The sequence below is a fragment of the Phodopus roborovskii genome, unplaced genomic scaffold (genome assembly GCF_943737965.1).
Source record: "Phodopus roborovskii unplaced genomic scaffold, PHOROB, whole genome shotgun sequence".
Lineage (NCBI taxonomy): Eukaryota > Metazoa > Chordata > Mammalia > Rodentia > Cricetidae > Phodopus > Phodopus roborovskii.
In genome coordinates, this window is record NW_026126689.1 from 5954711 (window position 1) to 5981073 (window position 26363).

Sequence of the window (26363 nt, forward strand, 5' to 3'; positions counted from 1 at the left end):
GCTTAGCTTCCCAGACTGTGGTGTTATAAACAGGGGGTACATAACCATTTCACACTTTACTTAATTACGTTATGAACATCATTATTTTGATGGGTCTATGGAGCCCGGGTTAGCTTCGAATTTGCAGGGGGTTTTGATGCCTAAGTCTTCAGAGTGCAGGGATTACAGATGTCTGCCACCAAGCCTGGCTGCCTGGCACTTCCAATAACAGATTCTGACAGTCTCTGGGAGACAGGGACTACCGTCCTCCGGGCAGAGAAGGAACCGGATTGCAACACAATAGGAATCCAGTTCCCACTGGGGAAAGAGCACGCACGCACACACGCACCCATGCACACACCCACACGCATATGCACACACGCAGGCAACATACTCGCGCACACACATGCACACACACACCCACAACGCACGCACACACAAGGCACACACGCACGCCCATACACACACGGACACTCACACATGCACACACACACTCACGCGCGCACACATACACGCGCGCACACTCACACGAACGCACAACGCACACAGGCACACGCGCACACACAGACTCACACGAACGCACACACGCGCGCACACACCCAGGCCGTCCGCGCAGCTCCCTCGCTTCGCCATCCTCTCTGCTCTGGGCTCCTCCTGCCCGTGGTCCTTCCTTGGATGGCGAGCATCTGCGGCAGCATCCCTGCACACCTGGCCCGGGCCGGCGGCCACGCCCCCTCAAGGGCGGACCCGAGCTGTGACCAATCAGCGCCGGCGGGGGCGGGGCCCGGCGGGGGCGGGGCCCGGCGGGGGCGGGGCCCGGCGGGGGCGGGGCCCGCAGTGGCCGGGGCCGGAGCGCAGTGGGGACGCGGGGCCGGCGCGGGGCTGCGCGGGGCGCTCGGGGCGCTCGGGCTGCGCGGCCTCCCTCCCTCCTCCCCGCCCGCCCGCCCTCCCCGCCCGCCCGCCCGCCCGCCCGTCCCCGCCCGGCCCGTCCCTCCCCTCGCCGCGTCCTCCGTCCCAGGCGGACCGGAACTATGTGATCCCGGAAGTTCCGGGGCCACTGCTGTGTGGGATAAACAGTGATGGCGGAGGCTGCGGCTCCCGGAACAACAGCCACAACATCAGGAGCAGCGGCGGCGGCGGCGGCGGCGGCCTCCCTCACGCCCGTCCCCGCAGTCGCTGCCCCGTGTCCGGGGGCGGGCGGCGGCGGCGGGGGCGGCTGGACGAAACAGGTCACCTGCAGGTAGGACGAGGCGGGGGCGAGGGGCGCCCCCCGCGTCAGTCCCCGTCCCCGTCCCCGTCCCGCCCCGGCGTCTGCCCATCGCCTCGGCCGCCACAGGTTCGGGGCTGCGGCGCGAGCTCGCCGCGGCCAGGAGTGCGCTCCGTGCACGCTGAGGCGCCCCGGCGAGCTCGGCCATCCGTTTGTAACGTCTTTCCCTCCGTGCCGCCGGCGCCGCCCGCCCCGCCCGCCCCGCCCCGCCGGCAGCAGCCGCTTTTGTGTTCCTTTGTACGGGGTCGGCGGTTCCGAGCTTTGTCTCGGAACCGAGCGTTCGGAGCCGGCGTTAGCCTCCCCCCCCCCCTTATCCGTCCACCCCGGACTTGGTGAACCGCCGCCGCCGCCGCTATTATTCCCGTCCCTTTGAGCGAGCGCCGTCCTCTAGGCGAGGAAGGACACCCCCCACTCCCCCATGACAGAGAGGTTTGGTTCTGGTTTGGTAAGCGAGACGGAATTATTGGGGGGGGGAATGATCGATCAGGTGGCGGTTATACAGTACGCAATTAAAAAAAAATGTTTTTCCCCAGCTATAAATATTGGAGGGTATTCGTTGTGTTAGCGATTGAGGAGAGGGTGTTTTATTGAGACAGCCTTGCTGTGTAGCCCATATATATATATATATATATATATATATATATATATATATCACACACACATATATATATAATTGTAATTATTATTATATATACCTCTGCCCTAGAATTTTCGGCAATCCTTTTGCCTCGTCCTCTCCCTCGGGCGGGGATTGCAGGTGTGTGATGATACCACACCCGCCTATATTTTATTTTGATTTAGCCATCAGGAGAGCCGGTAAGCTTTTCTACCGGTTAAAAAAATCCAAAGGAAAAACCAATTTTCACCCGACAAGGACAGTTTATTCGCAAGTGCCATCCGTTCAGTCTCTCCTGTGACACATTTCATATCGCCAGGTTAAAGCTTACCCCCCTCGGTCTTTATATTTTGAGACGAGTTCCAGCGTTGCAGCCCCGTTTGTAAATAGAACTGCAGTGTAGATCAGGCTGGTCTTGAACTTCCATTTTTCCACCCTCTGGTCTCCCAGTACTGGTGTAGCAAGTCTTTACCACCTGGGTTGATAATGAAATTTAAATACCTTGATCATCACCTAATCTAGTTTTGAATACCCATTGCCAAATAACATTTCATTACTGATTTCTTTATCATCCTGTCAAACGACTGCAAATAGGCCCAGCTTTACATTTCTATGCAAAGTTCTGTTTCAGCATTTTCCTTTAAAAATAATTAGCATGTGTATGATGTTTGTGGGTGGCTTCCCCTGGGGCCACAGAGCATCTGTGGAGGTCAGAGGGGACATCCTGTGGATTCCAGCAATCTAACTCATCGGGCACTTTTATCAGCAAGGAAGTCTTGCCACCACCTCACTTTGATTCTTTTCAGGAGTGTGTGGGGTGTGTGATGCAGAAGCTAATGTGTCCCGGAAAGGCTTGGGACTCCTTAATCCTACCGTTTGTCTTTCCCAGCCTGATGCCCTTGTACTTTCCCTCCCTTTTCTAGTTCTCAGCAGTCTGTCTCTTACCTACATTTAGGGTCTTCCTACAATTTGTAGAGTTTTTAAATTTTATTTTTTTATTTTTGTTTTTCTAGACAGGGTTTCTCTGTAACCCTGACTGCCCTGGAACTTAGGCTGCCTCTGTCTCCCTGGTGCTGAGAGTAAAGGCTTGCACCTTTTAGGGTCTTTTTACAGAAGGTGGGTCTTCCTTAGCATAGGATGACTTTGATTGGGGGGGGGGTGTTTGTTTTTGGAGACAGTTATTTTCTGTGAAATAGTCCTGGCTGTTTTGGAACTCACTCTGTAGGTCAGGTTGGCCTTGAACTCAAGAGATCTGCCTGCTTCTGCCACCCCAGTGCTGGGATTGAAGGTGTGCATCACCACTGCCTGGCAATTTCTGTTTTGAGATAGGGCTTCTCTGTCTATCCCTGGCTGTCCTGGAAACAGGCTGGTCTCAAACTGAGATCCGCCGTCTTTGCCTCTGCAGTGCTAGGATTAAAGGCATGTGGCACCTGTACCAGGCAATGACCTTGATTTCAAGTGCTGGATTACAAGCACGGGCCAAATCCAGCTCCCTGAGGCTCATTGAATTAATGGAGTTTTCTGGGCATTCTTGGAGCAGTTGCTTGTGAACACTCCATTTATGTTTAAAGACATCTTTGGAGGCTCAGAAAGTAAAGACCTTCTGCTGAAGTATGAGGCTCTGAACTCTGATCTCCCCCCCCCCCCATCAAAGCCCCTAATGTGAGCTTCAGGTGCAGTGAAAGACCCCTCTAAAAGAATCAGGAGGAAAACATCTGGCCCCTCCCTTGTCATATTGCACACAAACAAACATTTTTTTCTTTGAGTGTCCTGGCTTGGGGAGGCTAAGACAGAAGAATCTTGAATTCTAGACTAGCTTAGGAAATGTAGCAATTGATGTTCCAGCCCTAAATAACACAGGCATGTTGAGTCTCAAAAAATTATATGGATGAATTTTACTTCATGATAGTTTCTCTGTATCCTGGCTGTCCTGGAACTCACTCTGTACATCAGCCTGGCCTTAGACTCACAGATCTGCCTGCCTGCACCACCACCATCACCACCCAGCTGAGGTTTACTTTTTGAGGAAAGGATATGAAAAGCTTAAAGGATACAGGTTTAGGATCAGGAAAGACGGCTTAGGTTAGGTAGCAAGAGTGTTTATTGTGATTCCCAAGAAGCCGTAAGATGGAAGAAAACATGTTACAACCTCTACACATGCATGCATTGTGGCACATGTGCCAACATGTATGTACATACAATAAAAACAAAAACAAGAAGCAAGCTTACAGTTTCACATGCTGGCCCACACCTGTAACTGTTTCAGAAGTGCAGGTAAAACATTAAGAATTCAAGGTCTTACCGCATGGCATAGGCTGGCTTTGAAATCATATAGATCCTCTTGCTTCTGTTTTCTGAGGACTAGTGTCAAATGTCTTCTCCATAGTTTTTACTTAGACTAGTTATCTACACATTTGTGGTCTTTTATGGTGGATATAGAACCCTTGGTGGTTGCGCACATCAGTTCTCAGGGCTAGTCAGTAGGCTGATGCAGGATTACTATGTCTTGTCCAGACCAGCCTAGTTGAAATCAGGTTATTGGATATGCTTTAGGCTTAAATGCTTGACATTGTTTTCTGTTCTTGTTGCCAACATGATGTCTTTCTGCTTGAACAGAGGAGGAACAACAATCTTTGTTCTAAACTTTGAGCTTTGAGAGAAGCAGAGTTGGGTTTTATCACACCTGCAGGGTGTTTCCTCAGTGCCCTGCATAACTAGTAAATGCTCCCAATTGTACAGTGACACGAAAGCTCCTTTGTATGATTAAAGTGGTTTACCTTGATGAGAGAGAGAGAGAGAGAGAGAGAGCGCGCGAGAGCGCGAGCGAGCGAGCGGAGGCTGGAGACGGCTCAGTGGTTAAGAGCACATCCTACATCCTTGCTCTCACAGCGTCCAGGTCTGCTTTTCAGCACCCACAGGGTGGTTAGCAACTGCCTGTAACTCCAGTTCCAGAGGATCTCTCGCCCTCTTCTGGTCCCGGTGGGTAAGGCTGGCATACGATGCAGATACAGATACACATGCAGGCAAAACACCCACACACATAAATACAAATAATTTTAAGATTATTTATTATGTACATAGTGTTCTGCCTGCATGTATCCTTACATTACAGAAGATCTCATTACAGATGGCTGTGAGCCACCATGTGGTTGCTGGGAATTGAACTCAGGACCTCTGGAAGAACAGCCAGTGCTCTTACCCTCTGAGCCATTTCTCCAGCCCATAAAATCTTAAAAATGTGGAAATGTCTACCTACAAGCACTCTGAGGAACATTATTTTCTATGCCTAGGCATATTCCTCATTAAAGTTACTTGCTTAGATAAGGATGTTATTTCTGGTTTTGTTGTTGTTGTTGTTTTTAAAGATTTATATGGCAGACAGATCTCTGAGTTCGAGGCCAGTCTGGTTCTGGTCTACAGATAAGAGTTCCAGGACAGGCTCCAAAAGCTACACAGAGAAATCCTGTCTCAAAACAAAAACAAAAGGGAGAGGGTTATTTATGTTCTTTACATATGGGGATGTTTTGTCTGCACATACATCTGCATGCTGATAGGGGGCCTCGGATCCCATTGGGCTGTATTCTAGAGTGGTTGTGATCCGCCATGTAAGTGCTAAAAATTGAACTTGGAGCCTCTGGAAGAACAGCTAGTACTTTTAACCCATGAACCATCTCTCCAGCCCGTTTTAATTTTTAAAAGGATAATTTACTTTTAATGTGTGAGTGTGTCCCTGAAATGTGTATCTGTACAGTGTGCATGCCTGGCAGCAGCCACTGACACCAGACCACTGGGTCCATTGGAACTGGTTGTAAACCATCGTGGGTGCTGGCAGTCGAATCTGGGCCCTCTGCAAAAGGGGCAAGTCCCCTCAACCCCTGAGCCAACTCTCCAGCCCAGGGGTAGTCTCTTTGTTCTGAGACAGGGATCTTACTGTGAGCTCTGGCTGGCCTGGAACTCTCCCCCTATTTAGTCCAGGTTTGCCTCTGATTCACCATCTGCCTGCCTCTGACTCCCAGTCAGTGTTGGGATTAAAGGCCGGGTTCACTTTTAATTGCTCAATCTCACTCTCTCATTAGCTCCTGAAATTCTCCTTGTGTTTTGTTTGTGCTGCCTAAGAAACAAATACCTTTGCTGAGAAACTGAGTTATGCTGCCACCAACAGGCTGGCTTTGTTCTCTCATTGGAGAGATGCTGCTAAATAAATTGGCCCTTGCTGCTAGCTGCCTTGGGTGTGGGATGAAGACAGCTGATGTGTATTTATTGACTTTTTGAAACAGTCCCACTATGTAGCTTTGGCTGGCCTGTTTTGTGTACGTCCTTGTCCTTTGTCCCTGTGATTGTGGTGACCCACGGAGTCCTTAGGCATTAGTCCCCTTGGAGCTGGAGTTTGTAGGCAGCTAGCTGTATACCACCTGGGTGTGGGAGCTGTAAATCAAAACCAAGTCCTTTGCAGGAGCTGTACAGTTCTTAACCATGGAGCCATCTCTTTAGCCTCTAAGCTGTAAGTTATTTTTATTACTTCATGTGTTTAGCCTGAATGTATGTCTGTGTCACCCGTGTGCCCAGTCACCCCAGAAACTGGAAGAGGTCAGAACAGTTGTGAGCCACCATGTAGGTGCTTGAAATCAAACCTGAGGCCCCTGGGAAGTGGGGCCATCGCTCTTCCCCAGCTCCCAAACTAATTTTTAACCTAGATGCTTATAAAACAATAGATAAGTCTTCTGGCAGTTGAAATAACACAAAAATTCTAAGTGCTTTCTTGTCCATCAAATGCTTGTTTATTTATTTTTGAGGCAAAGACTTTAAATGTAGCTAGCCTCAGATCCCCCTGTCTTACTGCTCTCCCAAATACTGGGTTAAGGTGCTACTTTGTTCTTTCGTTTTTTCTTTTTCCTTTTTTTTTTTTTTTTTTGAGCCAAGGTTTCCTCTGTGTGATGCTGGCTGTTCTGGGACTCTCTGTAGATTAAGAAGATGTTTGTTTGAGGCTGGCCTTGAACTCCAGATCCTGGGAGCTGATTTTTTTTTTGTTTGTTTGTTTGTTTTAATTTTTGAGACAGCCTTGGCTGTTCTGGAATTCACTCTGTAGTCCAGGCTGGCCTTGAACTCAGAGCGATCCACCTGCCTCTGCCTCCTGGATGGAGGGGTTGAAGGCGTGCGCCTTTTTCTTTATGATCTTTCTGCCTCTATCACCTGAGAAGTGGAACCACAGGCACCGTCATGCCTGTTTGATGGATCCTGGGGATTGGGTCCAGAGCTGCTTGTGTGCTAGGCAAGCATTCTACTCAGGTGAGCTGTGACTCAGCCATCTTCTTGCTTTAGCCTCATGGGATTACAGTAAGAGCCACCACATCCAGCTTTGTCTTTAACATCATTATAGATGATTTTAATTAATAGGTTTTTAAAAAGAGGTTCTAGGCTGGAGAGATGGCTCAGAGATTCAGAGCACTGGCTGCTCTTCCAGAGGTTCTGAGTTCAATTCTCAGCAACCACATGGTGGCTCACAACTATATATACACACACACACAAAATCAGGTCTGCTGCCCTTTTCTGGCATGCAGATATGCATAGAGGCAGAATGTTATATACATAATAAATTTAAAAAAAAAAAAGGTCCTATAGAGTTCAGGCCCTTCAGAGCTTGCAGAAAATAGCACTGTAGTTGCCTAAGGTTGCACCTTAGTTAGATCAGGTTAGACCCAATACAGTTGAAATGAGGCCAGTACTGTGCATAATTTTACTTCTTGCTGAGTTCTTTTTTGTTTGTTTGTTTTTCAAGAGAATTTCTCTGTCCCTGGCTGCCCTGAAACTCTCTGTAGACCAGGCTGGCTTTGAACTCATAGATCCATCTGCTTTTGCCTCCCAAGTGCTTGGATTAAAGATGTGAGCCACCACTGCCTGGCCTTACTGAGTTCTTATGCTTTGATAGAGCTTGCAATCCCAGGGTGGAGGTTCTTGGTAATTGGAATAGTTTCCAAGAAGGTGTGGGATGCTTTTCCTCTGTTGTCCTCTGCATCTGTAGGTGATGTGCAGAGACTTGGACACGCTTGAATCCTAGGCAGCCTTTTCTTTGTTTTGTTGTGGGATCACAAGCCTTATATGCTGAGTTCACTCACACTCTCCTGGGCTACACCCCGTCTGTAATCCATACAGCAGACAGTTCAGTGGAACTTGCAATGTGTTGAGCTGTCTATATTGCTGTTCTCCCAATGCTCCCCACATGGCTGTGGCTCAAGGGTAGACCAGAGGAGACCTCTTAGGTCAACCACATTTACACCCAGAAGCAGGTTTCATTGCCCTGCTCAGAGATGAAGGAATAGGAAAATGGATTCTGGCAGAGGTAATATTCAGATGAAGGGAGTGTCTACAAATAGCCCTTCCCATTTCTTCATCTACAGTGCAATTTAGAGTTGCACCCAGGTGCTAGGGAGGTTGGTAAGATCTTAGTTCACAAGTCTAGCAAATGCTCAGGAGATGGTGCTTTTGTTTGTTGGTGTCTAGAAACTGCTAACCATGCCTACCTGTAGTCCCTTAAAGTGGCTGGCCTAGTTTAGCTTGTTTTCATACATGGTTTTTAAAGAATTAAAATGTTTCCTTGACAAAGTCAAATACAAACAGTAGCCTGACACTTTCTAGTCTATGTGGTTTCTTTATCTTTGATGTGCTTTGCAGATAATCATGGCTACAAGCTGAAGTTAGTGGAAAATACAAAGCTACCCCTCTAGGACTGTAAAATGAGGACAGAGGGTCAAAGTTGACCTTCAGCGAACAAGATAAATGTTTAAAATCTTTACGTTGGGGGAGCTGGGGAGACACATCAGTTCATGAGATAAAGTGTTTGTGTGTATGAGGCCCTAGTTCAACCCCCACCCCCTGGGGGGGCCCTGCATAAGCATGTGGCTTTCGGGCAGGATTCTTGGTCCCGATGCTGGCCACCTGGCCTAGACTGACTTGATGTGTTTGCTTGATAGTTGTGAATATGCCAGCAGAATGTGTTGGTACTGAATTCTTTTACGGTTGGCTTTAGTTTTCTAATCTAGTTTTTTGGTTCTTTGTCTTACAGATATTTTATGCATGGGGTTTGTAAGGAAGGAGATAACTGTCGATACTCGCACGACCTCTCTGACAGTCCATATGGTGTAGTGTGCAAGTATTTTCAAAGAGGGTACTGTGTTTATGGAGACCGCTGCAGGTAAGGATTTGTTTATAAACTGGCTTTTGTTCAACAGTGGGTTGAAGAAGAAATAGAAATAAAATGTATAATTGTAGTAGCATTATACATAGTGCTCTAAACATGTTTATGCTTTGAAAAGTACTCGCTGGGCCAGCTGTGATGGCGCATGCCTGTAAACGCCTGCCTGAGACTGGAGTTGGAAGATAGCAGGGTTGAGGGTTACTGAGCTATAGAGTCCACCCGAGAGGAGCGGACTGAGGCTACCGTTTAGTGCTGGTGTACTTGCCTGGCTTAGGAAGCTCTGGGCTCACTCTCCAGGTACTGCTGAAGAAGAGAGATAGTACTTCCCAGGAATGTTATTACACTACCAGAAATCTGTCCCATGCGTGTGTCCCTGGCTACCAGGACTGAATAGTGAGTGAGACCCTGTTTCAGGAAATTGGAGGAGAACAAGGCAGAGATTGGTGTGGAGTTTGCACTGACTGGGTTAGGTTTTGGGCTTTTGTTTATTTGTTTAAGATTTATTGTGTACACAGTGTCCTGCCTGCGTGTATGCTTGCAGGCCAGAAGAGGGCACCAGACCTCATTACAGATGGCCGTGAGCCACCATGTGATTGCTGGGAATTGAACTCAGGACCTTTTAACAGCTGAGCCATCCCTCCAGCCCTGACTGGGTTAGTTTTATGTAGGTGTCCTCTCTTAGCGTGAATTATGAGTGAGATGGGTCTTGGGCCCTTACAGTGGTCCCTGACCCATTCCTTTTAACCTCTGGGGATGAAACCCAGGGCCTCACTCATTTGTCTAAAACCATTTAACAGCCTAAGCTCAAGAAACAACGTAAGAGCAAGGCGGAGTACTCTAGGGAAAATGCTTCCCGGAATACCTCTCAAGTAATTGCATACCAACAGAGATTTGTTACTAAGCAGTTTCTGCCATTAGATATGGTATTGCTGTCATAATCCTGGCGCCTGATCTTTTTGCGTTAGTGGGTTCTATGTTGAAGTTGAATAAAGCAGATCTTCCCAGGTCAGAAGGTGTCTGTGTGTACTGTTCTTTTCCTGCTGTTAAATTAATAACTCAAGTGTAGCAGAATAAGACATCGAGCATTTATCCTCATTCTGGAGGCCTGCAGTCGAGTGGTTCTAGTATGGAGACTTGAGGGGCTGGCAGGGCTTTGGCCAGGGTGGCTGTCGTCTACTGGAGAATCATTTGTGATGTGGCTCCTGGCAGAGACGTTGGTTCCATGCTAGCGGACCTTTCTGAAGGGCTGCCTTTGTGTCCTTAGAGCTTGGCAGTCAAAGCTACAGTACCTTTTATGTCCTAGTCTCTGGAGTCACGCACGCACGCTGTCACTTCCACAAAAGTCTGGACAAAGTAAGTCCAGCCATGTTAAAGAGAAGAGGTTCTATGTCTTGGGAAAAGTCTTGGATATGCTTGAAACTACCACACTAGGTAAGACTGGTAGCCAGTGCCACAGCCACATACGGATGGATGGATGGATGGATGGATGGATGGATGGATGGATGGGAGGGAGGGAAGGAAGGTACATACATACATACATACATACATACATACATCCACGTACAGATGAATGGATGGATGGAAAGGAAGATAATAGATACATACATACATACATACATACATCCACGTGCGGATGGATGGATGGAAGGAAAGGAAGGAAGATAGATAGGTACATACATACATACATACATGCATACAGCCACGTACAGATGGATGGGTGGGTGGGTGGATGGATGGATGGACAGAAAGACAGATACTGTGGTGATGTCTGTCTAACACTTGTAGCCAGTATCACAGCCACATGGATGGGTAGGTGGGTGGGTGGGTGGGTGGGTAGGTAGAAAGAAACTACTATACTGGGTAAGACTTGTCAGTGTCACAGCCCCAGATAGAGAGACAGACAGACAGATAGATACATACACACAATAGACGTAGTTAGCTATTAGATTCAAATGCTGAGATGTCATCCTTACCTGTATTTATTTGTAAGGATTGGGTAAAAAGTAAGCCCCCCAATAACTAACTTTAAGTGGTCAGAAATAGATCCCTTGATGTCTGAGCCTAATGGTTTGTCTTTTGTTACAGTGTAAAGGGAGGAGGTCTTGTCAGGAGATCGTCCTCTGGGATGAAAGCAGTTTTGTAAGACAGTTTCTTTGGATGTTATAGACCAGGCTCACGTGGGAAGCTAGTTCCAGTCAGTTGAGAGTTAGGGTCCACAGTGACCTGGGGAAGGGCATGGAATCTGGGGACAGTAGAGAGCTGTGGAGAGGAGGCCATGGCACGGACTGAGTGGATGGTGTGGATAAGTGAAGTACGAGGTCAGAGGACAGCTTAGGAACTTCTTCCTTCACATGCGTGGGTCCCAGGGATTGAACTCAGGTCATCAGGCTTGGTGGCAGACCCCTTTATCCACTGAGCTGTCTTGCCAGTCCTCATTGAAAGAAAGCTTGACACTTTGCTGTTTTCTCAGTATTTTGTCACTTAATACACTAAAAGAATCATGTGACATCCTATTATAATTTAGTAGCTGTAATAACAGTCTCTTGTTGGTGGCCCATGATTCTAGTAGACATGAGACTCTGACTCTTCATAGGCTGGATTGGCATACTTTCTCTACAGGGTGGGAGGGTACCGTTTTTTGGTGACTCGAGGTTTCTTATGCAGTACCAATCATAGATGAGAACTTAATTTTATGCAGCTTACTGTTGTGTTAAGTGATATGTGTGTCTTCAGCTGGGTGTAGTGGCACACACCTTTAATCTTAGCACGCCGCAGGAAGAGCCATGTGAATACATCTCTTGAATTCTAGGCAAGCCTTACATATAAAGCAAATCCAGGACACATTGAGCTATACAGAAAAACCCTGTTTTGAAAAACCAAAACAAGCTGGGTGGTGGTGGCACACGCCTGTAATCCCAGCACTCTGGAGGCAGAGCCAGGTACATCTCTGTGACTTTGAGACCAGCCTGGTCTCTAAGAGCTAGTGCCAGGACAGACTCCAAAGCCACAGAGAAACCCTGTCTTGAGAAACCAAAAAGAAAAAAACAAACAAACCAAAGAAAAAAGGAAGGAGAGGAAAGAAAATGATGTGTCTTTTAAAGCCATTTGAAATGTCAAAGCCAGCTGGACACAGTGACACACATGACTACAGTTTTAATTTTATACACATATCATATTAAGTGTCTGGAGCTGGGCAGTGGTGCACACTTTAATCTTAGCACGCCGCGGGCAGAGGCAGGAGAATACATCTCTTCAAGTTTGAAGCTAGCCTGGTCTACCCAGTGAGTTCCAGAGCTATAATGAGATGCTGAAAAAAATAAATCCAAACAAAATAAAATGTGAAAACTGCCAGGCATGATGGTTCACATCTTTAATCCCAGCACTCAGGAGGCAGAGATGGGCAGATCCCTGTGAGTTCAAGGCCAGCCTGGTCTACAGAGTGAATTTCAGAACAGCTAGTTAGGTTACCTTTTTTTGTTGTTGTTGTTTTTTCCGGAGCTGAGGACTGAACCTAGAGCCTTGCGCTCTACAACTGAGCTAAACCCCAAACCCCAGAACTGCTAGAAGTACAAAGAGAAAGCCTGTTTTGGAACACACCCTCCCCCCCCAAAAAAAAGTCAAAGATAATTTTACTTGGATTTTGTTTTGTTTTGTTGTTTGTTGTTTGTTTTTTCTTTTGTTTTTCACGACAGGGCTTCTCTGGTTTTGGAGGCTGTGTACAGTGTGCTTGTCTGCATGTCTTTGTACCATTTGTGTACCTGGTCTTTCTTTCCTTGCTCTTTTTATTTATCATTCCTGCTATATACTGGTTTTTACTCCAGAAGCGTATTCTACAAAGATCTATGTGGTCATATTTTGTTGACGATCTAACAAAGCTTGCCTGAGGATCAGCGTGTAGAGTGAGTCACACTAGTTAGCCAGTAGAGACCAGGAGTCGTGGCACACACCTTTAATCCCAGTGCTGTGGAGGCTGGTGGAGCTCTGTGAGTTCAAGGCCTCCCTGGGCTACATGAGAGAGAGTCTGTGTAGAAATGGGAGAGCTCGCACCTTTGATCCCAGCATTTGGGATGACATGCCTTTAGATATGCCTTTGATCCCAGCGCTAGGGGGTGGAGACAGGAGCGCCAGGGGGCGGAGACAGGAGCGCCAGGGGGCGGAGACAGGAGCGCTAGGGGGTGGACAGGAGCGCCAGGGGGTGGAGACAGGAGCGCCAGGGGGTGGAGACAGGAGCGCTAGGGGGTGGACAGGAGCGCCAGGGGGCGGAGACAGGAGCGCCAGGGGGTGGAGACAGGAGCGGTGGCTGGGCTGACGGGACTATATAAGGTGGAGGGTCTAGGAGACGGAGTCTAAGGGTTGGTGGAGAGCAGTGCGTGCAGTCTGACGACAGGACGGTCTGAGCATTGGTAGAGGTGAGAACTCTGTAGTGGCTGGCTGCTTCACTACTCTGATCTTCAGGCAAGCTTTATTTGTTAGATCATAAAATAATCACTACAGCTCTGTAATTGTCTCATTAGGTAGATTTGATAATGTTGGCCTTTTGTTATTAGAGACAGATTGAACTCAGATCTGCCTACCTTTGCTTTCCAATGCTGGGATTACTGGTGTGCATCACTACACTGAGCCTGCCTTTTTTTTTCTTTTTTTTTTTTTTTCTGAGACAGGGTTTCTCAGTGATTTTGGAGCCTGTCCTGGAACTCAGCTCTGTAGACCAGGCTGAACTCAAACTCACAGAGATAGATCCATCTGTCTCTGCCTCCCAAGTGCTGGGATTAAAGGTGTGCGTCCGTCTTTTACATGTATTCATGCTCATTCTATTTATTCTTGAATATAATCTCATAACAATGATTTTTATTTTAACATATTTGGATTTTCTTTTTTTCTTTTTTCTTTTTTTTTTTTGAGACCTCAAAGTGGTGGCAGACGCACTTTCTTCTAATACTCTACTCAACTGGCATCCATCTCAAAACAGTCTCCTTTTTTATAGAGACCGTAACTTCATTCATGCTGATTTGAGAGTAGATGACAGTTTTTAGTACTTGGTAGATGTTTACTATCAGGTAGTGAGAAAACAGGTTAATTGCTTGGACATGTTTCCTTTTTTGGGGTGAGGGCATCATAGGAGGTGGAATTCAATTTGTAGTCCAAGTTGGCTTCAGAATTGCAATATACTCATACCCCTTATTAAATTTTGTTTGAGGGCTGGAGAGATGACTCAGCGGTTAAGAGCACTGGCTGTTCTTGCAGAGGCCCTGAGTTCCAAGTTCTAGCACTCACATGGCAGCTCACAACTGAGTCCAGTTCCAGAGACCCGGCACCTTCACATAGACGACATATGCAGGCAAAACAGCAATACACAAGGATAAAAATAAGTCATTTAGGAAATTTGTTTTGAGCCAGGAGGTGGTGGCATACACCTTTAATCCCACAATTGGTGAGGTAGAGATGGGTGGAATTTTGAGTTTGAGACCAGTCTGGCTCGAGGCCTATAGGACAGGCTCCAAAGCTACACAGAGAAACCCTGTCTCAGGAAACAAATGTTTAGTGTCTCAGCAAGTTTCATGGGCTGACATTGCAGGTATGTGCCATCTCCAGTTGAACTTAACCTTGTAAAGTCTGCTAAGTCCTGGTCTCATGCCTTGATGGGCAGTATGACATCACAGTGAGGCTTTCTAGACACACCATCCTGGGCTCCATCCACCCCTGGCTTAAGTTAGACATCCGGCCGGAGCTTGCTCAGTGCTGGCCTAGGTGCAGAAGGCCATGTTTCAATCTGCAGCACTACAGGGCCAGGTATGTTGATACACTTGTAGTCCTAGCGCTTGAGAAGTGTGGCAGGAGGATCCATGCATTCAGGACCACATGAGATACATAATGATCATGAGGCTAGCCTGGGTTATTTAACCAAACCGTCTCTGGAAGTTATCTAGGACTGGAAAGATGGCTCACAGTTAAGGGCGCGCTGGTTCTTGGAGATCTGCATTTGGATCCCAGCGCCCACATCAGACAACTCACAACTGCCGTTAACTCTGACCTAGGGAGCTAAGTGCATCTTGTAGTCTCCCTGGACACCCACACCCACCACACAGACACACATAAACAAGTCATGTTTGTATTCACATTGACGATTAAAGAGTGCAGGGACTCTGTGTAGCTGGACAGTAACCGCTTACTTTTGTATGTGTGTGTCAGATATGAACACAGCAAGCCACTGAAACAGGAAGAAGTGACTGCTACAGATCCGAGTGCAAAACCATCCCTTGCTGCTTCCTCAAGTCTCTCTTCGGGGGTTGGATCACTTGCGGAAATGAATCCAGGCGAAGAATCCAGGCCAAGAACCACAAACTTTGCAGCTGTGGGAGCGGGTTCAGAGGACTGGGTGAATGCCATTGAGTTTGTACCTGGGCAGCCCTACTGTGGCCGTAGTAAGTATTGTGAGGACCCTGTGAAATGCAATCAGAGGGCTAAGTGACAGGCCACAGGGAACTCTGTCAGTTTTCCTGTTCCTAGTGTTTGAGTTTAACCTGCTGTCAGTACTTTAGACCTGGTTATCTAAGACTTAGAGATGAAGTAAAAGAAATATTTTGAACTCCAATAAAATGAATTCATGTTTAAAAACTGAAGTGTCTCCGAATGCTGTCCCCGCCTGCTCCTGGTGATGCTGGGGTCAAACTCTGGGCTTTGCACATGCTAGGCAAATGCATTACCAGTAAGCTAACACTCAGCCCACCACCAGTCCTGTTCTGGTTTGATTTTTTGAAACAGGGTGTCTGATGGTTGAGCTTCCGTAAGTAGTGAAGGATGACCTTGAACTCCTGATTCTCCTGTGGATCTGCTCCACTAACTAATGTTAGATTTCACTTAAGAAATTCACATGCAGAACTGGACTTGGTATCACACACCAGTAATAGTTCTGGAAAAGCTTGAGGTGGGAGGATTGCAGAGTTCAAGGCCAGCCTGAGTTATTCAGATCTTACCAAAAGCAGCCGGAGAATGGGGGTGTAATCCCATCACCGGAAAATCTGAGGTAGGCAGGCAGACGGCGTGTTCTAAGCCAGCCTGGACTGTCTCAAAAAACTAAGGGGAAAAGAAAGTGAAAATGTATTTAGTAGGCTGACTTTAGGTTTCATTGAAGTGTTTTGATTTTGTTTTGTTTTTTTAAATTGCTCTCTGTTACCTTATAGTTCATATTCGTGCCTTATGTGTTTGGACCTTTACTACCATCTTAAACATTTTCAGCTGCCCCTCCCTGCACTGAAGTACCCCCGCAGGGCTCAGTGACCAAGGAAGCGTCAGACAAGGAGCCAACTGCGGAGCCCAAGAAGCAGCTTTGCCCTTACGCTGCAGTAGGAGAGTGTCGCTATGGGGAAAACTGTGTGTATCTCCACGGAGACTCCTGTGACATGTGTGGCCTGCAGGTCCTGCACCCGATGGATGCTGCCCAGAGGTCACAGCACATAAAAGTAAGTGCTCAGTGAGGCTTCCGCTGAGTGGTGATGCGCTTCCCCCAGGGTTTTACAGAGTTCTGTTTTGTTACTTCTTTATCCTTTAACAGTCTTCCTGAGGTTAATATTTTTATAATTGCTTTGAAATGCATATTTCACTGCTTTTTAAAATATTCATAGCATTCTCCAGTCATTTTCACCCCCAAAGAAACACGGCCCACTTAGTAGTCCGTCCGTTGTCTGTTGTCCTTGAGCTCCCTGGCAACGATGGGTCTACTTTGTTTCTCTATGTGCTTTACCAATGCTAGATGGTTTATCAGGCCAAATCTCTCAGTATATTTGACCTTCGGTGACTGGTCCTTCTCATTTAGCGTGATATTTTCAAGGGTTTCCCTGTTGGGAAATGCTGGTTGTGTGGCTGTTACACATTTGTTGTATGTAGTATGTTTACACTTGGGTATATTTCCATGAAGGTAGAGGTTAAACTTTGGATGTCTTTTTTCCTATTGTTCTTTACCTTAACATTTTAGTTTTTTCTTTTCTTTTTGTTTTTTGGTTGTTTTTGTTAATGTTTTGAGACAGGGTTTCTCTGTATTACTTACTTTGGAGGCTGTCCTGGAACTCTCTGCAGATCAAGCTGGCCTCGAACTCATGGAGATCCATCTGCCTCTGCCTCCATGTGCTGGAATTAAAGGCGTGTGCCACCACCACCTGGCTGTATTCTACCTTAACCTTTGAGGTGAGGCAAGGTCTCTCACTCATTCTAGAGTTTACCAATCGGATTGCCTGCCTATCTGTACCCATGTCTCAGTGCTGGGATTACAAATGCTCATTGCTGTGCCTGGGCTTTCGAATCAAGCTGAGAGTCCAGACCTAGGGGCTTATGTGCTTATATGTATGATGAGCAGTTTGCTAGCTCCCCAATACTGTGTTTTTCTACTAATTACTTGATGGATATTTGGATTATTTGCCTCTTGTAGTGCAAATATTTTTTTCTTTATTTCTTAGTGGGTGTGACTACTGTGATCCTTTGAACACTTTTTTTTTTTTAAGATTTTATTTACTTATTATTTGTGCAGTGTTCTGCCTGTAGGCCACAAGAGGGCACCAGATCGCATTACAGATGGTTGTGAGCCACCATGTGGTTGCTGGGAATTGAACTCAGGACCTCTGGAGGAGCAGCCAATGCTCTTAACCTCTGAGCCATCTCTCCAGCCGTGAACATGTCTTTATCTTAAATATTTAAAATTTGTTTTTATGTTTCCTCGGTGTGAGGAGGGTTGTATGTCACAGCACACATGTGTAGAGGTCAAAGGTCAGCTTGGGTGATGGTTTCTTCCACCATGTGGGACCCAGGGGTTGAGCTCAACTTGTCAGCCTGACAGTAGATGCTGACCTATAAGCCATATATATCAGGCTGGCCAGCCTGGTAGCCTTTGGAAGTATAGTGATCACTGGTCAGCTAATAATTCCACTTACTCCCCATTGAATACCTCTCTGGCGTTGTGTGGTGCTGCCCTGTTTACATTGCCAGTGGTAATACATGGAAATTTATCCATGGCTTTATGTATGTGGGTGCTTTGTATGTCTATTCATCACATGCATGCAGTGTCATCAGAGGCCGGAAGAAGGTGTCAGATCCCCTGGAGCAGGAGTGAAGGAGCTCAGCTGCCTTGTGGTTTTTTGGAATTGAACCAGGTCCTTTGAAAGGAGCACCCAGTACTCTTAAAAGTGAAGCCATCTGTCCAGCCCAGTACTCAGCTTTCTTTCATGAATGCTCACACCTGGCACAGCCCTTTGTAAAAGTCAGGACAGTTCTGAGGAGATAGGCTGTGTGGTCAGGAACCTTTGGTAATCATCATTCAGGCAGTCTCAGAGTAGGTGGAAATGGGTAGAGAAAATAGGTTCTGAGAACTCAGGCTGTTACTCTAAGCAGTAAACAGGTAAGCTTGAAGGAAAATACTGTAAAGTCAGTCAGGCTGGTCTCTAAGCCACAGAATTGTCTGACCACAGAATAATAGCTGCCCACATACGATAACTGTTAGGAATATGGGGTTATGAAGAATAATTAATGAGCACATTCTGTTAGTAACAGGTGCCTTAGCTTTCTTGAAGGCATCTGAGTTAATTCCTAGCACCCACATCTGGTGACTCACAGTTATCTGTAATTCCAGTCCAGGGACATCCAAATCCTGACTTCTGTTGGCACCAGCACATACGCTCACACACACACACAGATGTCACACACACACACAGATGTCACATACACACACAGATGTCACATACACACACAGATGTCACATACACACACAGATGTCACATACACACACAGATGTCACACACACACACACATGTCACACACACACACAGATGTCACACACACACAGATATCACACACACACACAGATGTCACACACACACAGATGTCACACACACACACAGATGTCACACACACACAGATGTCACACACACACAGATGTCACATACACACACAGATGTCACATACACACATGTCACACACACACATGTCACACACACACACACTACAAAAAAAACAAACCTTTAATATTAAATGTTAATTGTACTGCTGAAGGTGCTAGAAATCAGTTAACTGCATATGCTAAGGGTGAAGTGTGTGGTGTGTGGATTTTAAGCAGTGTCTCGTGGTATTGCCCTTGTTGACTGGTTTGTTGGCCTGGATGAAACTCATTGCATAGATGAGGGTGGCTGCACCTCAGGTTTGTGGGATTCTTCCTGCTTCGCCTCTTGAATGTTGGAATTACAAGCGTGCACCACTGAAACCATCCTCCTCCAAAGGGATATGGAAATAATGTCCCTGTGTAGTCGTTACCTAGTACATGTTCAGATTTACTTTAGTACTGTCCATCTAATTTGTTCTTGTCTGCTTTTGTTTTGAGTCAGGGTCCTTCTACATAGCCCTGGCCGTCCTGGAGCCTGCGATGTAGACCAGGCTGTTGTCAAACTCTGATCTGCCTGCCTCTGCTTCATAGCAAACAGAGTAAAGGTGTGCGCCACCACACCTGACTAGCTTTTATTTTTCTTTCGAGACAAGGTCTCGTGTAGCATGTGGTTCGCCTATGGGGCTCTTGCCGCTTCTGCCCCCACCTCCCAAGTGTTCAGGATCTTGACCGGTTTGAAATGAAGGCTTTAATCCTTGTTTTTCTATTACCCATCTAGAAACTGAAACATTAACAAAGTGGTAGGGTCTTTGATGGGGAGAATTGTGCTTTAGAGCTCTACAGGTCTAGAATACAGGGAAGTGGATAACTTCTTCAGATCCTGGAAGTTGAGCCCCCCAGTAACTATGGTGAGGTGAGGCAGCTACAGAGGCAAAGCCTTCTTCCAGGTCAGACTGGACATGCGTGGAGGGGGTCTCAGGACTGCCGCAGCCTGACCAGAGCCTCTTGTCTCTCCCTTCCAGTCTTGCATTGAGGCCCATGAGAAGGACATGGAGCTCTCGTTTGCTGTACAGCGCAGCAAGGACATGGTATGTGGGATCTGCATGGAGGTGGTCTATGAGAAAGCCAACCCCAGCGAGCGCCGCTTTGGGATCCTGTCCAACTGCAACCACACCTACTGTCTCAAGTGCATCCGCAGGTGGAGAAGCGCTAAGCAGTTTGAGAGCAAGATCATAAAGTGAGGCCCCCCCCTCTCCCCAGTCTTCCTTGTGCTTTCTGTTTTCGGGAAGAATTTAGTGTCTTGTGCCAACTTCTGCCAGAAGGGCCACATTTAAATGCATGTATTTTATCATGAACCTGGGTGTTCTGATTGGGATTTCTTCTTTGTACTTCAGCTAGCTGCTAGGTTAGTTTGTCTGTCTTATTTTATTGGAATGAGGAAACCGTATGTATCAGTTAGTAAGACTTGTGCTTTTTGAGGAGATTGTGTTTAATGGATTAGACAGTTTAGGCTTCATGAACAAACGTATCTAGCTCTGATATGTATGTTTCCTGGCATTTTACATTTTCTACCATCCTAGTCCATCCATTAAGCTAGCCAATAATCCAGCATCCTTTAAAAACTGTTCTCATAACTGAACAAAAGCCACACAATCCAAACAGAGCAAAGTTATAAGAAATAAATTTATTTAAAAGAAAGGAGTCTGTGTGAAATGTTTTGTTTTGAACTCCAGTTTTGTTTCTGTGTTTTGCACTGGCTAGCCATTGAGTTGATTTATGAAGGAGTTTGTCTTCCCTCCAAAGAAAGGGTCAGTTGTGCTCTTGTGGAACCCCTTTCTGAAATGCCCACATGCTTGTCGGTTAATCTAAGTCTGGAGGTGACTCACCAGGGTGTGCTGTGAGTGCGGGCCTGGAGAGGGACTGTGCATTGTAGCCTGTTCATTGTTTCCCAGGTCCTGCCCCGAATGCCGGATCACATCTAACTTTGTCATTCCAAGTGAGTACTGGGTGGAGGAGAAGGAGGAGAAGCAGAGACTCATTCAGAAATACAAGGAGGCCATGAGGTATGAGCAGCCCGGCTCGCTCGGACAGAACCAGCAGGGTGCGCCGTGTCCCACCCTCTTCCCACCCTCCCTTTACTTCCCAGGACGGCTTTTGTCACCCTATTCCTGCTTGCCCAGTGTGCCTCTCGCTTCGAACCTGAACAGTCCTTGGGTGTCAGCCAAGGACTGTTAGAAGGAAGTAGCCGAAGCCCGTGGAGGGATTCTAGTCCTGTGTATTGGGATTCTGAAAGATTAGCACTTGGGTGTTTGTTAGTGCTGGCAAACCATGTGCATTTAAGCAGAGATGCCTCTAGTCAGAGCAGGCACGTTTCCAATGACACATCTTTGGGGCTCTTTGGGGCTGAGCGCAGACTTCTCGGGTGACCCTGTTTAGAGAAAAACCCTGCTGCTAAGCCAGTACAGGCCTGAAGTCCACCCTGAATAAGGCTTGTGCTGTTTTCCTTTCCAGCAACAAGGCGTGCAGGTATTTTGATGAAGGCCGTGGGAGCTGCCCTTTTGGAGGGAACTGTTTTTACAAGCATGCGTACCCTGATGGCCGTAGAGAGGAGCCACAGAGACAGAAAGTGGGAACATCAAGCAGATACCGGGTAACTCTTGCTTTTTTTAAAGGAGGGGAATAGCCCACTGTCGGTGGACCCTGCACATGCCGGAGTAGGGGGGACACTCAGGTCCGGGAGGGAGGCTAGAGGAAAGGAGTCACCCCCAGCGAACCGGGAGGGCTAGCAAAGGAAACTGCTCGGAGCCCTCGCCTAAGACGCTGGCTGCAAACAGCCAGAGGGGAGGCGTTGGTTGGTGAGGTGGGCTGAGGGAGAAGTCTGGTTGCCTTGTGAGCATCAGGGCAGAAGGCACTGCTCGACGGTGCCATCCCTACCACGGCCTTGTTTCTTACAGGCCCAACGAAGGAGCCACTTCTGGGAGCTCATTGAGGAGAGAGAGAACAACCCCTTTGACACCGATGAAGAGGAGGTTGTCACCTTTGAGCTGGGCGAGATGTTGCTTATGCTTTTGGCTGCAGGTGGGGACGACGAGCCGACAGACTCTGAGGACGAGTGGGACTTGTTTCACGATGAGCTGGAGGACTTTTATGACTTGGATCTATAGCAGCTTGCGTGGCGTGTGAACTGGCCTGCGGAGGCTCAGCCAGTAGCTGTCCCCTGTGCTGTGTGGCAGTCAGTGCGTGTGGCTCTCCTAGGCAGGTCTCAAACTCCAGGTGCTGTCGTGATCACTACCCAGGGTCTGCTCCTTTACCCCTCACTTTCCCCAAGAGTGTGTTGTTTTCTCTGTTTCAAAAAGTTACAAAATAAATCTTCAAGTTAGTTTTTTTGTAACATGAATTTAACTGTCAGACAGTTAGTGTAGGTTTGTTGCGCCGTCTGTTTCCAGCCAGGTTGTGTTCATGGATTTGCACACTCATTTTGAGACCCCGAATTGAAAGGAAAGCACTGAGTGTGCTTTGGGGTTCAAGGGTTCAAGGATAGGGGTAATTGGGAAAGAAGGGACAAAAAAGTTGTAAGTCGCTCTCTGCCCTAGATGTAGAAGGGCTCCTTGAGGTTTCTGTGAGATCTGCACCTTTGTGGTTTATATCTGTTCCCTACCCTGTAATCCCCACCACACGTGTTTATCCTGTGGTCTGGGCTCTTGTTTAATTGCACACAAGGAATACTACTGAGTAACCAGAACCAGGTGCAGATGTGTTGAGGTTAACGTGAGAAAATGTAAGAACATAAAGGATGTGGTGTCCATTCAGAGTTGTCAGGCAACTCCTGGGACCCATGGACTTGGCGGTGAGCGTGAGCGAGCATGTGAGCAGCTTCCCATTTGGCATAGGTGCAGTATTCTTAGCCTTTGTGGGCAGACACGGGTTAGTGGCTTCAATCTCGTGGCAGGTAGGTCATAAAGGACCAAGCGGTGTGTCTGTAGTTATTAACATAGCAGTGCTAGTAGCTCTGTCTGTCTGTCTGCTAGAGAATGGGATCAGCCATAGAGGTTAAATGACCAGCTTGTCCCCTGTCTGTACAAGCGGGGTCTTGGACACACCATGTATTGAATGTTTTATGGTCTTAGCCTTTTCAGTTGAGGCACCTTTTGGAAAAACCTTTGTCCTCGTTTGAGGGGACCTATTAGGAGGTTCTGTTTGTTTTGTGGGTATCTGCCTCATTCCATCCCTGAGCTTTGAAAGTAGACAGGTGGATTCCAAACTGAAGTGTTGATTGTGCTAGAGGAGTCATTTGCAGTAGTAATGGACCCCTTTCCCACTGAAGAAAGGGGAAGGCATGGCTACCCGCAAGACAAGCCAAAGTTAAGTTGCTGCGATTCCTTGATAGGAATTTCACCTTTGCGTTTTTGTTGCTCTGTTTCCGGAAATAACTTGATGCTCGGGTTTACCCTCTGCCTTGCTTCCCTGGAGCCCGCCCATTCCTTCACTTAAGAAAAGCAAGTCATCGTTGCAGAGGTCTCTGTATTTTGCAGCTGCCCTTTTGTAAGAAGCACTTTTCCCAAATAAAACAATTAAAAAAAAAACAAAACAAAACAAAACTGGCTTCCTTGTTTGTATCAGGACCTGTTTCCAAAAACCACAGCCACGAGAGCTGTCGCTTACTCACTCCATTCTCAGTCTCGTAGATAGGCTGGGAAAAAAGTGGGTCTCTGCCAAGACATCTAGCCTCTGGAGAACTTGAAGGCAACTGCCACAGGGTTCTGTCACTGTTCTGCTGACCGGTGGCCCAAAGGGTGGAGTTGTTATTGGAGGGTGCGGGACCCAAATAAGAAGCCGCAGCAGGGCCAAGTATGGTCTCTTGGAAGGCAGCACAGCTGGCAGTGAGTCCTGGGAGCACTCAAGGCTGGCGGGAGCACTCAAGGCTGGCGGCTTGGTTTGGTTCCCCCATTCCCTTGGGTACAAGGAGGCTAAAGTGGCAGGAAGGCAGCCGTGTAGCGGCTTCCTGCTTGTGAGTGTTGTGTGCTGATTTCATTGTTAATAAACTGACTTGACGCCATTAGCATGAGTCTTTACCTGGTGCCCAACATGGGTCCCGAACCCATGAGCCTGAGATTAAAAGTCTCATGCTCTACCAACTGAGCAAACCTGTCATATACCCTCCAATTTAAAAAAAAAAAAAAAAAAAAAAAAAACATACTCCACCCTTTGGGCCAAGTGATCCTCAGCAGTTGGTCTGCGGAGCAGTTACAGAATTCCCCGAGCAGGCATCTGTGGGCTGGCTGCCGCCCCACAGCTGTTCTCCAAGATCTACAAGACTGTCTAGGTTGCTTTCATATACAAATTGGCCATCTCTCTCCTGGTACCATGTGCTTGTTATAGTTGAGGCCTGGTTCGGGTTCCTAAGTAAGATAGGTGTAGATAGACCATAAGTAGGATTGGGAATTTGAAAGAGTAATTCCTTGGGTTTTTTTTTTTTTTTTTTTTTTTTTGTTTTTGTTTTTGTTTTTGTTTTTGTTTTTTAAACTTTGAAACAGGATTGCTCTGGTTATCCTGGAACTCACTTTGTAAGACCAGGCTGTCCTTGAACTCAACAGATATCCGCCTGCCTCTTGAGTGCCATCAAAGATGAGTGCCGCCATTGCCTGCCTGTGTGGGTGTTGGGTGTTTTGCCTGCATATATTTACATGTTACCACATGTAGAGAAACTCCCCTTGGAACTGGAGTTGCAGGCAGCGTGACCCAGTGTTGGTGCTAGGATTAGCACCCAGGGCCTCTGGAAGAGCAGCCTTTAGGCCTTATGACTTACTAAGGACAGTTTTGAACTCTCTGATTTTTAGTGCAGCCGTCTTTAAGGGCCCCAACATTAGACCATGAATGTTGGGGGGACATTTGGTCACACTGAACCCAGTTGCATTTGTGTTGATTAAGTTAACCTTGGGTCAGGAGGCTGACTAGTTTACAGGAAGTAATTGTAGAGCACCAGAGGGCATCCGAAAGAGACATCAGGAGAGTAGGGAGGGATTTGGAGCGGCGTGGCCTCTTGTTTGTTTTGGCTGAACAGAAGGATGCTGTCTGGGAGATGCCAGCTAGGAGAAGTTAGCTAGTTGCTACTCTGAGCTTTCAGGTTTGAATCTTGAGTTTATTTAAACTACCTGCAGGAACAAGATTCCCACCAGGGTGCACCCACCCCTGAGCAGCTGAACCGCTGCCTGGTAACTGGAGTCACAGTCACAGGCTGAAGCAGCAGTAGATTAAGGCACAGCACTGTGCCGAGGTTAAAACAACAACGTTAACAGAAACCATTCACACACAGATATGCAAACCCAGTCAGATAAGGCCCTTCTGTGACTTAATGTTGCCCTTTCCCATGGCAGTACCCTTTGTGAAAAGTGGCTGTGCCACCAGCCTCACCATGAAGAGAATGCTCAGTTGAGGGACATGGGACTCGGGGAGATAAGCTGCTGAGTGTCTTTCTCACACTGTGAGCTATGACTTGCTTTGAATTTACCAGTTTAACGAAGTGCACTGAGGGTGGTGGCTCACGCCTATAATCCCGGCAGTCAGAAGCAGAGGCAGGCTGATCTCTGAGTTCGAAGCCAGCCTGGCCTACAGAGCTAGTTCCGGGACAGGTTGCAAACCTGGTATCTTAAAAAAAAAAGAAAAAAAGTTAATTGTCACAGGAAAAGGGGGACTTATTTGTTGGAGACAGGGTGTATCCCTGGATGTCCTGGAACTCACAGATCCACCTGCCTCTGTCTTCCCAGTGCTGGGATTAAAATTGATACCACCATGTATTTAAGATAGTTATGGGAGCTGGGAAGATGTCTTAAATAAGGAACCGAGGTCTCTGTCATCTCTCTGTTGTTATCTCTGTCTCTCTCTGATCCCTCTCTGTCTCTGTCCCTCTTATCCCTCTGTGTCTCCTCTCTCGCTCTCCCTTTCTCCGCTGTAACAGATTTGCCTGCCTCTGCTTCCCGAGTGCTAGGATTAGGCGTGCACCACCACACCTGGCTAACCATGTGACCCAGCTCAGCTGCAGTGTGACGGCGTCTTCAGCCTTATGATTGGCACCTTCCATTGCAAACCACAGACTGGGTATTTCTGGGATTGAAGGCAATTTCTCCTTTTAATTGAGTCTCTACACGGACTGGAGAGATGGCTCAGTGATTGGGAGCACTGGCTGTTCTTCCAGAGGACCTGGGTTCAATTCCCAGCACCCACATGACAACTCACAACTACCTGGGACACCAGTCACAGGGGATCTGACATCCTCACACAGACATACATGCAGGAAAAGCAACAAAGCTAGAAAAAAATAATTTATGAAAAATAAACCCCACAAGATATTCCTCCATACAATCAAATGCTGACTTTCTTTAAAGACTAAATTTTTATTAAGTTTGTGTGTGTGCGTGCACAAGTGTGTGCTTGTGCAAGGGCGTCTATA

General features: G+C 47.2%; 1 protein-coding gene across 1 annotated transcript; it reads left to right on the forward strand.

Moving 5' to 3' along the window:
• The first annotated feature begins 950 nt into the window (after positions 1–950).
• Mkrn1 (makorin ring finger protein 1) lies at positions 951–22313 on the forward strand. Its single transcript, XM_051174624.1, has 8 exons — positions 951–1219; positions 8923–9051; positions 15244–15476; positions 16291–16514; positions 19939–20153; positions 20869–20979; positions 21428–21566; positions 21871–22313. The coding sequence occupies exons 1-8, from the start codon at positions 1059–1061 to the stop codon at positions 22078–22080; spliced, it is 1422 nt and encodes a 473-aa protein (XP_051030581.1). The 5' UTR covers positions 951–1058; the 3' UTR covers positions 22081–22313.
• The last annotated feature ends 4050 nt before the right edge of the window (positions 22314–26363 follow it).

What these genes read in the sequence shown, in the direction of transcription:
- Mkrn1 (XM_051174624.1), top strand. Translation starts at nt 1,059, where the DNA reads ATGGCGGAGGCTGCGGCTCCCGGAACAACAGCCACAACATCAGGAGCA. An exon ending in ACGAAACAGGTCACCTGCAG is followed by an intron (nt 1,220 to 8,922) that starts GTAGGACGAGGC and finishes TTTGTCTTACAG; the next exon opens with ATATTTTATGCATGGGGTTT. An exon ending in AAATACAAGGAGGCCATGAG is followed by an intron (nt 20,980 to 21,427) that starts GTATGAGCAGCC and finishes TTTCCTTTCCAG; the next exon opens with CAACAAGGCGTGCAGGTATT.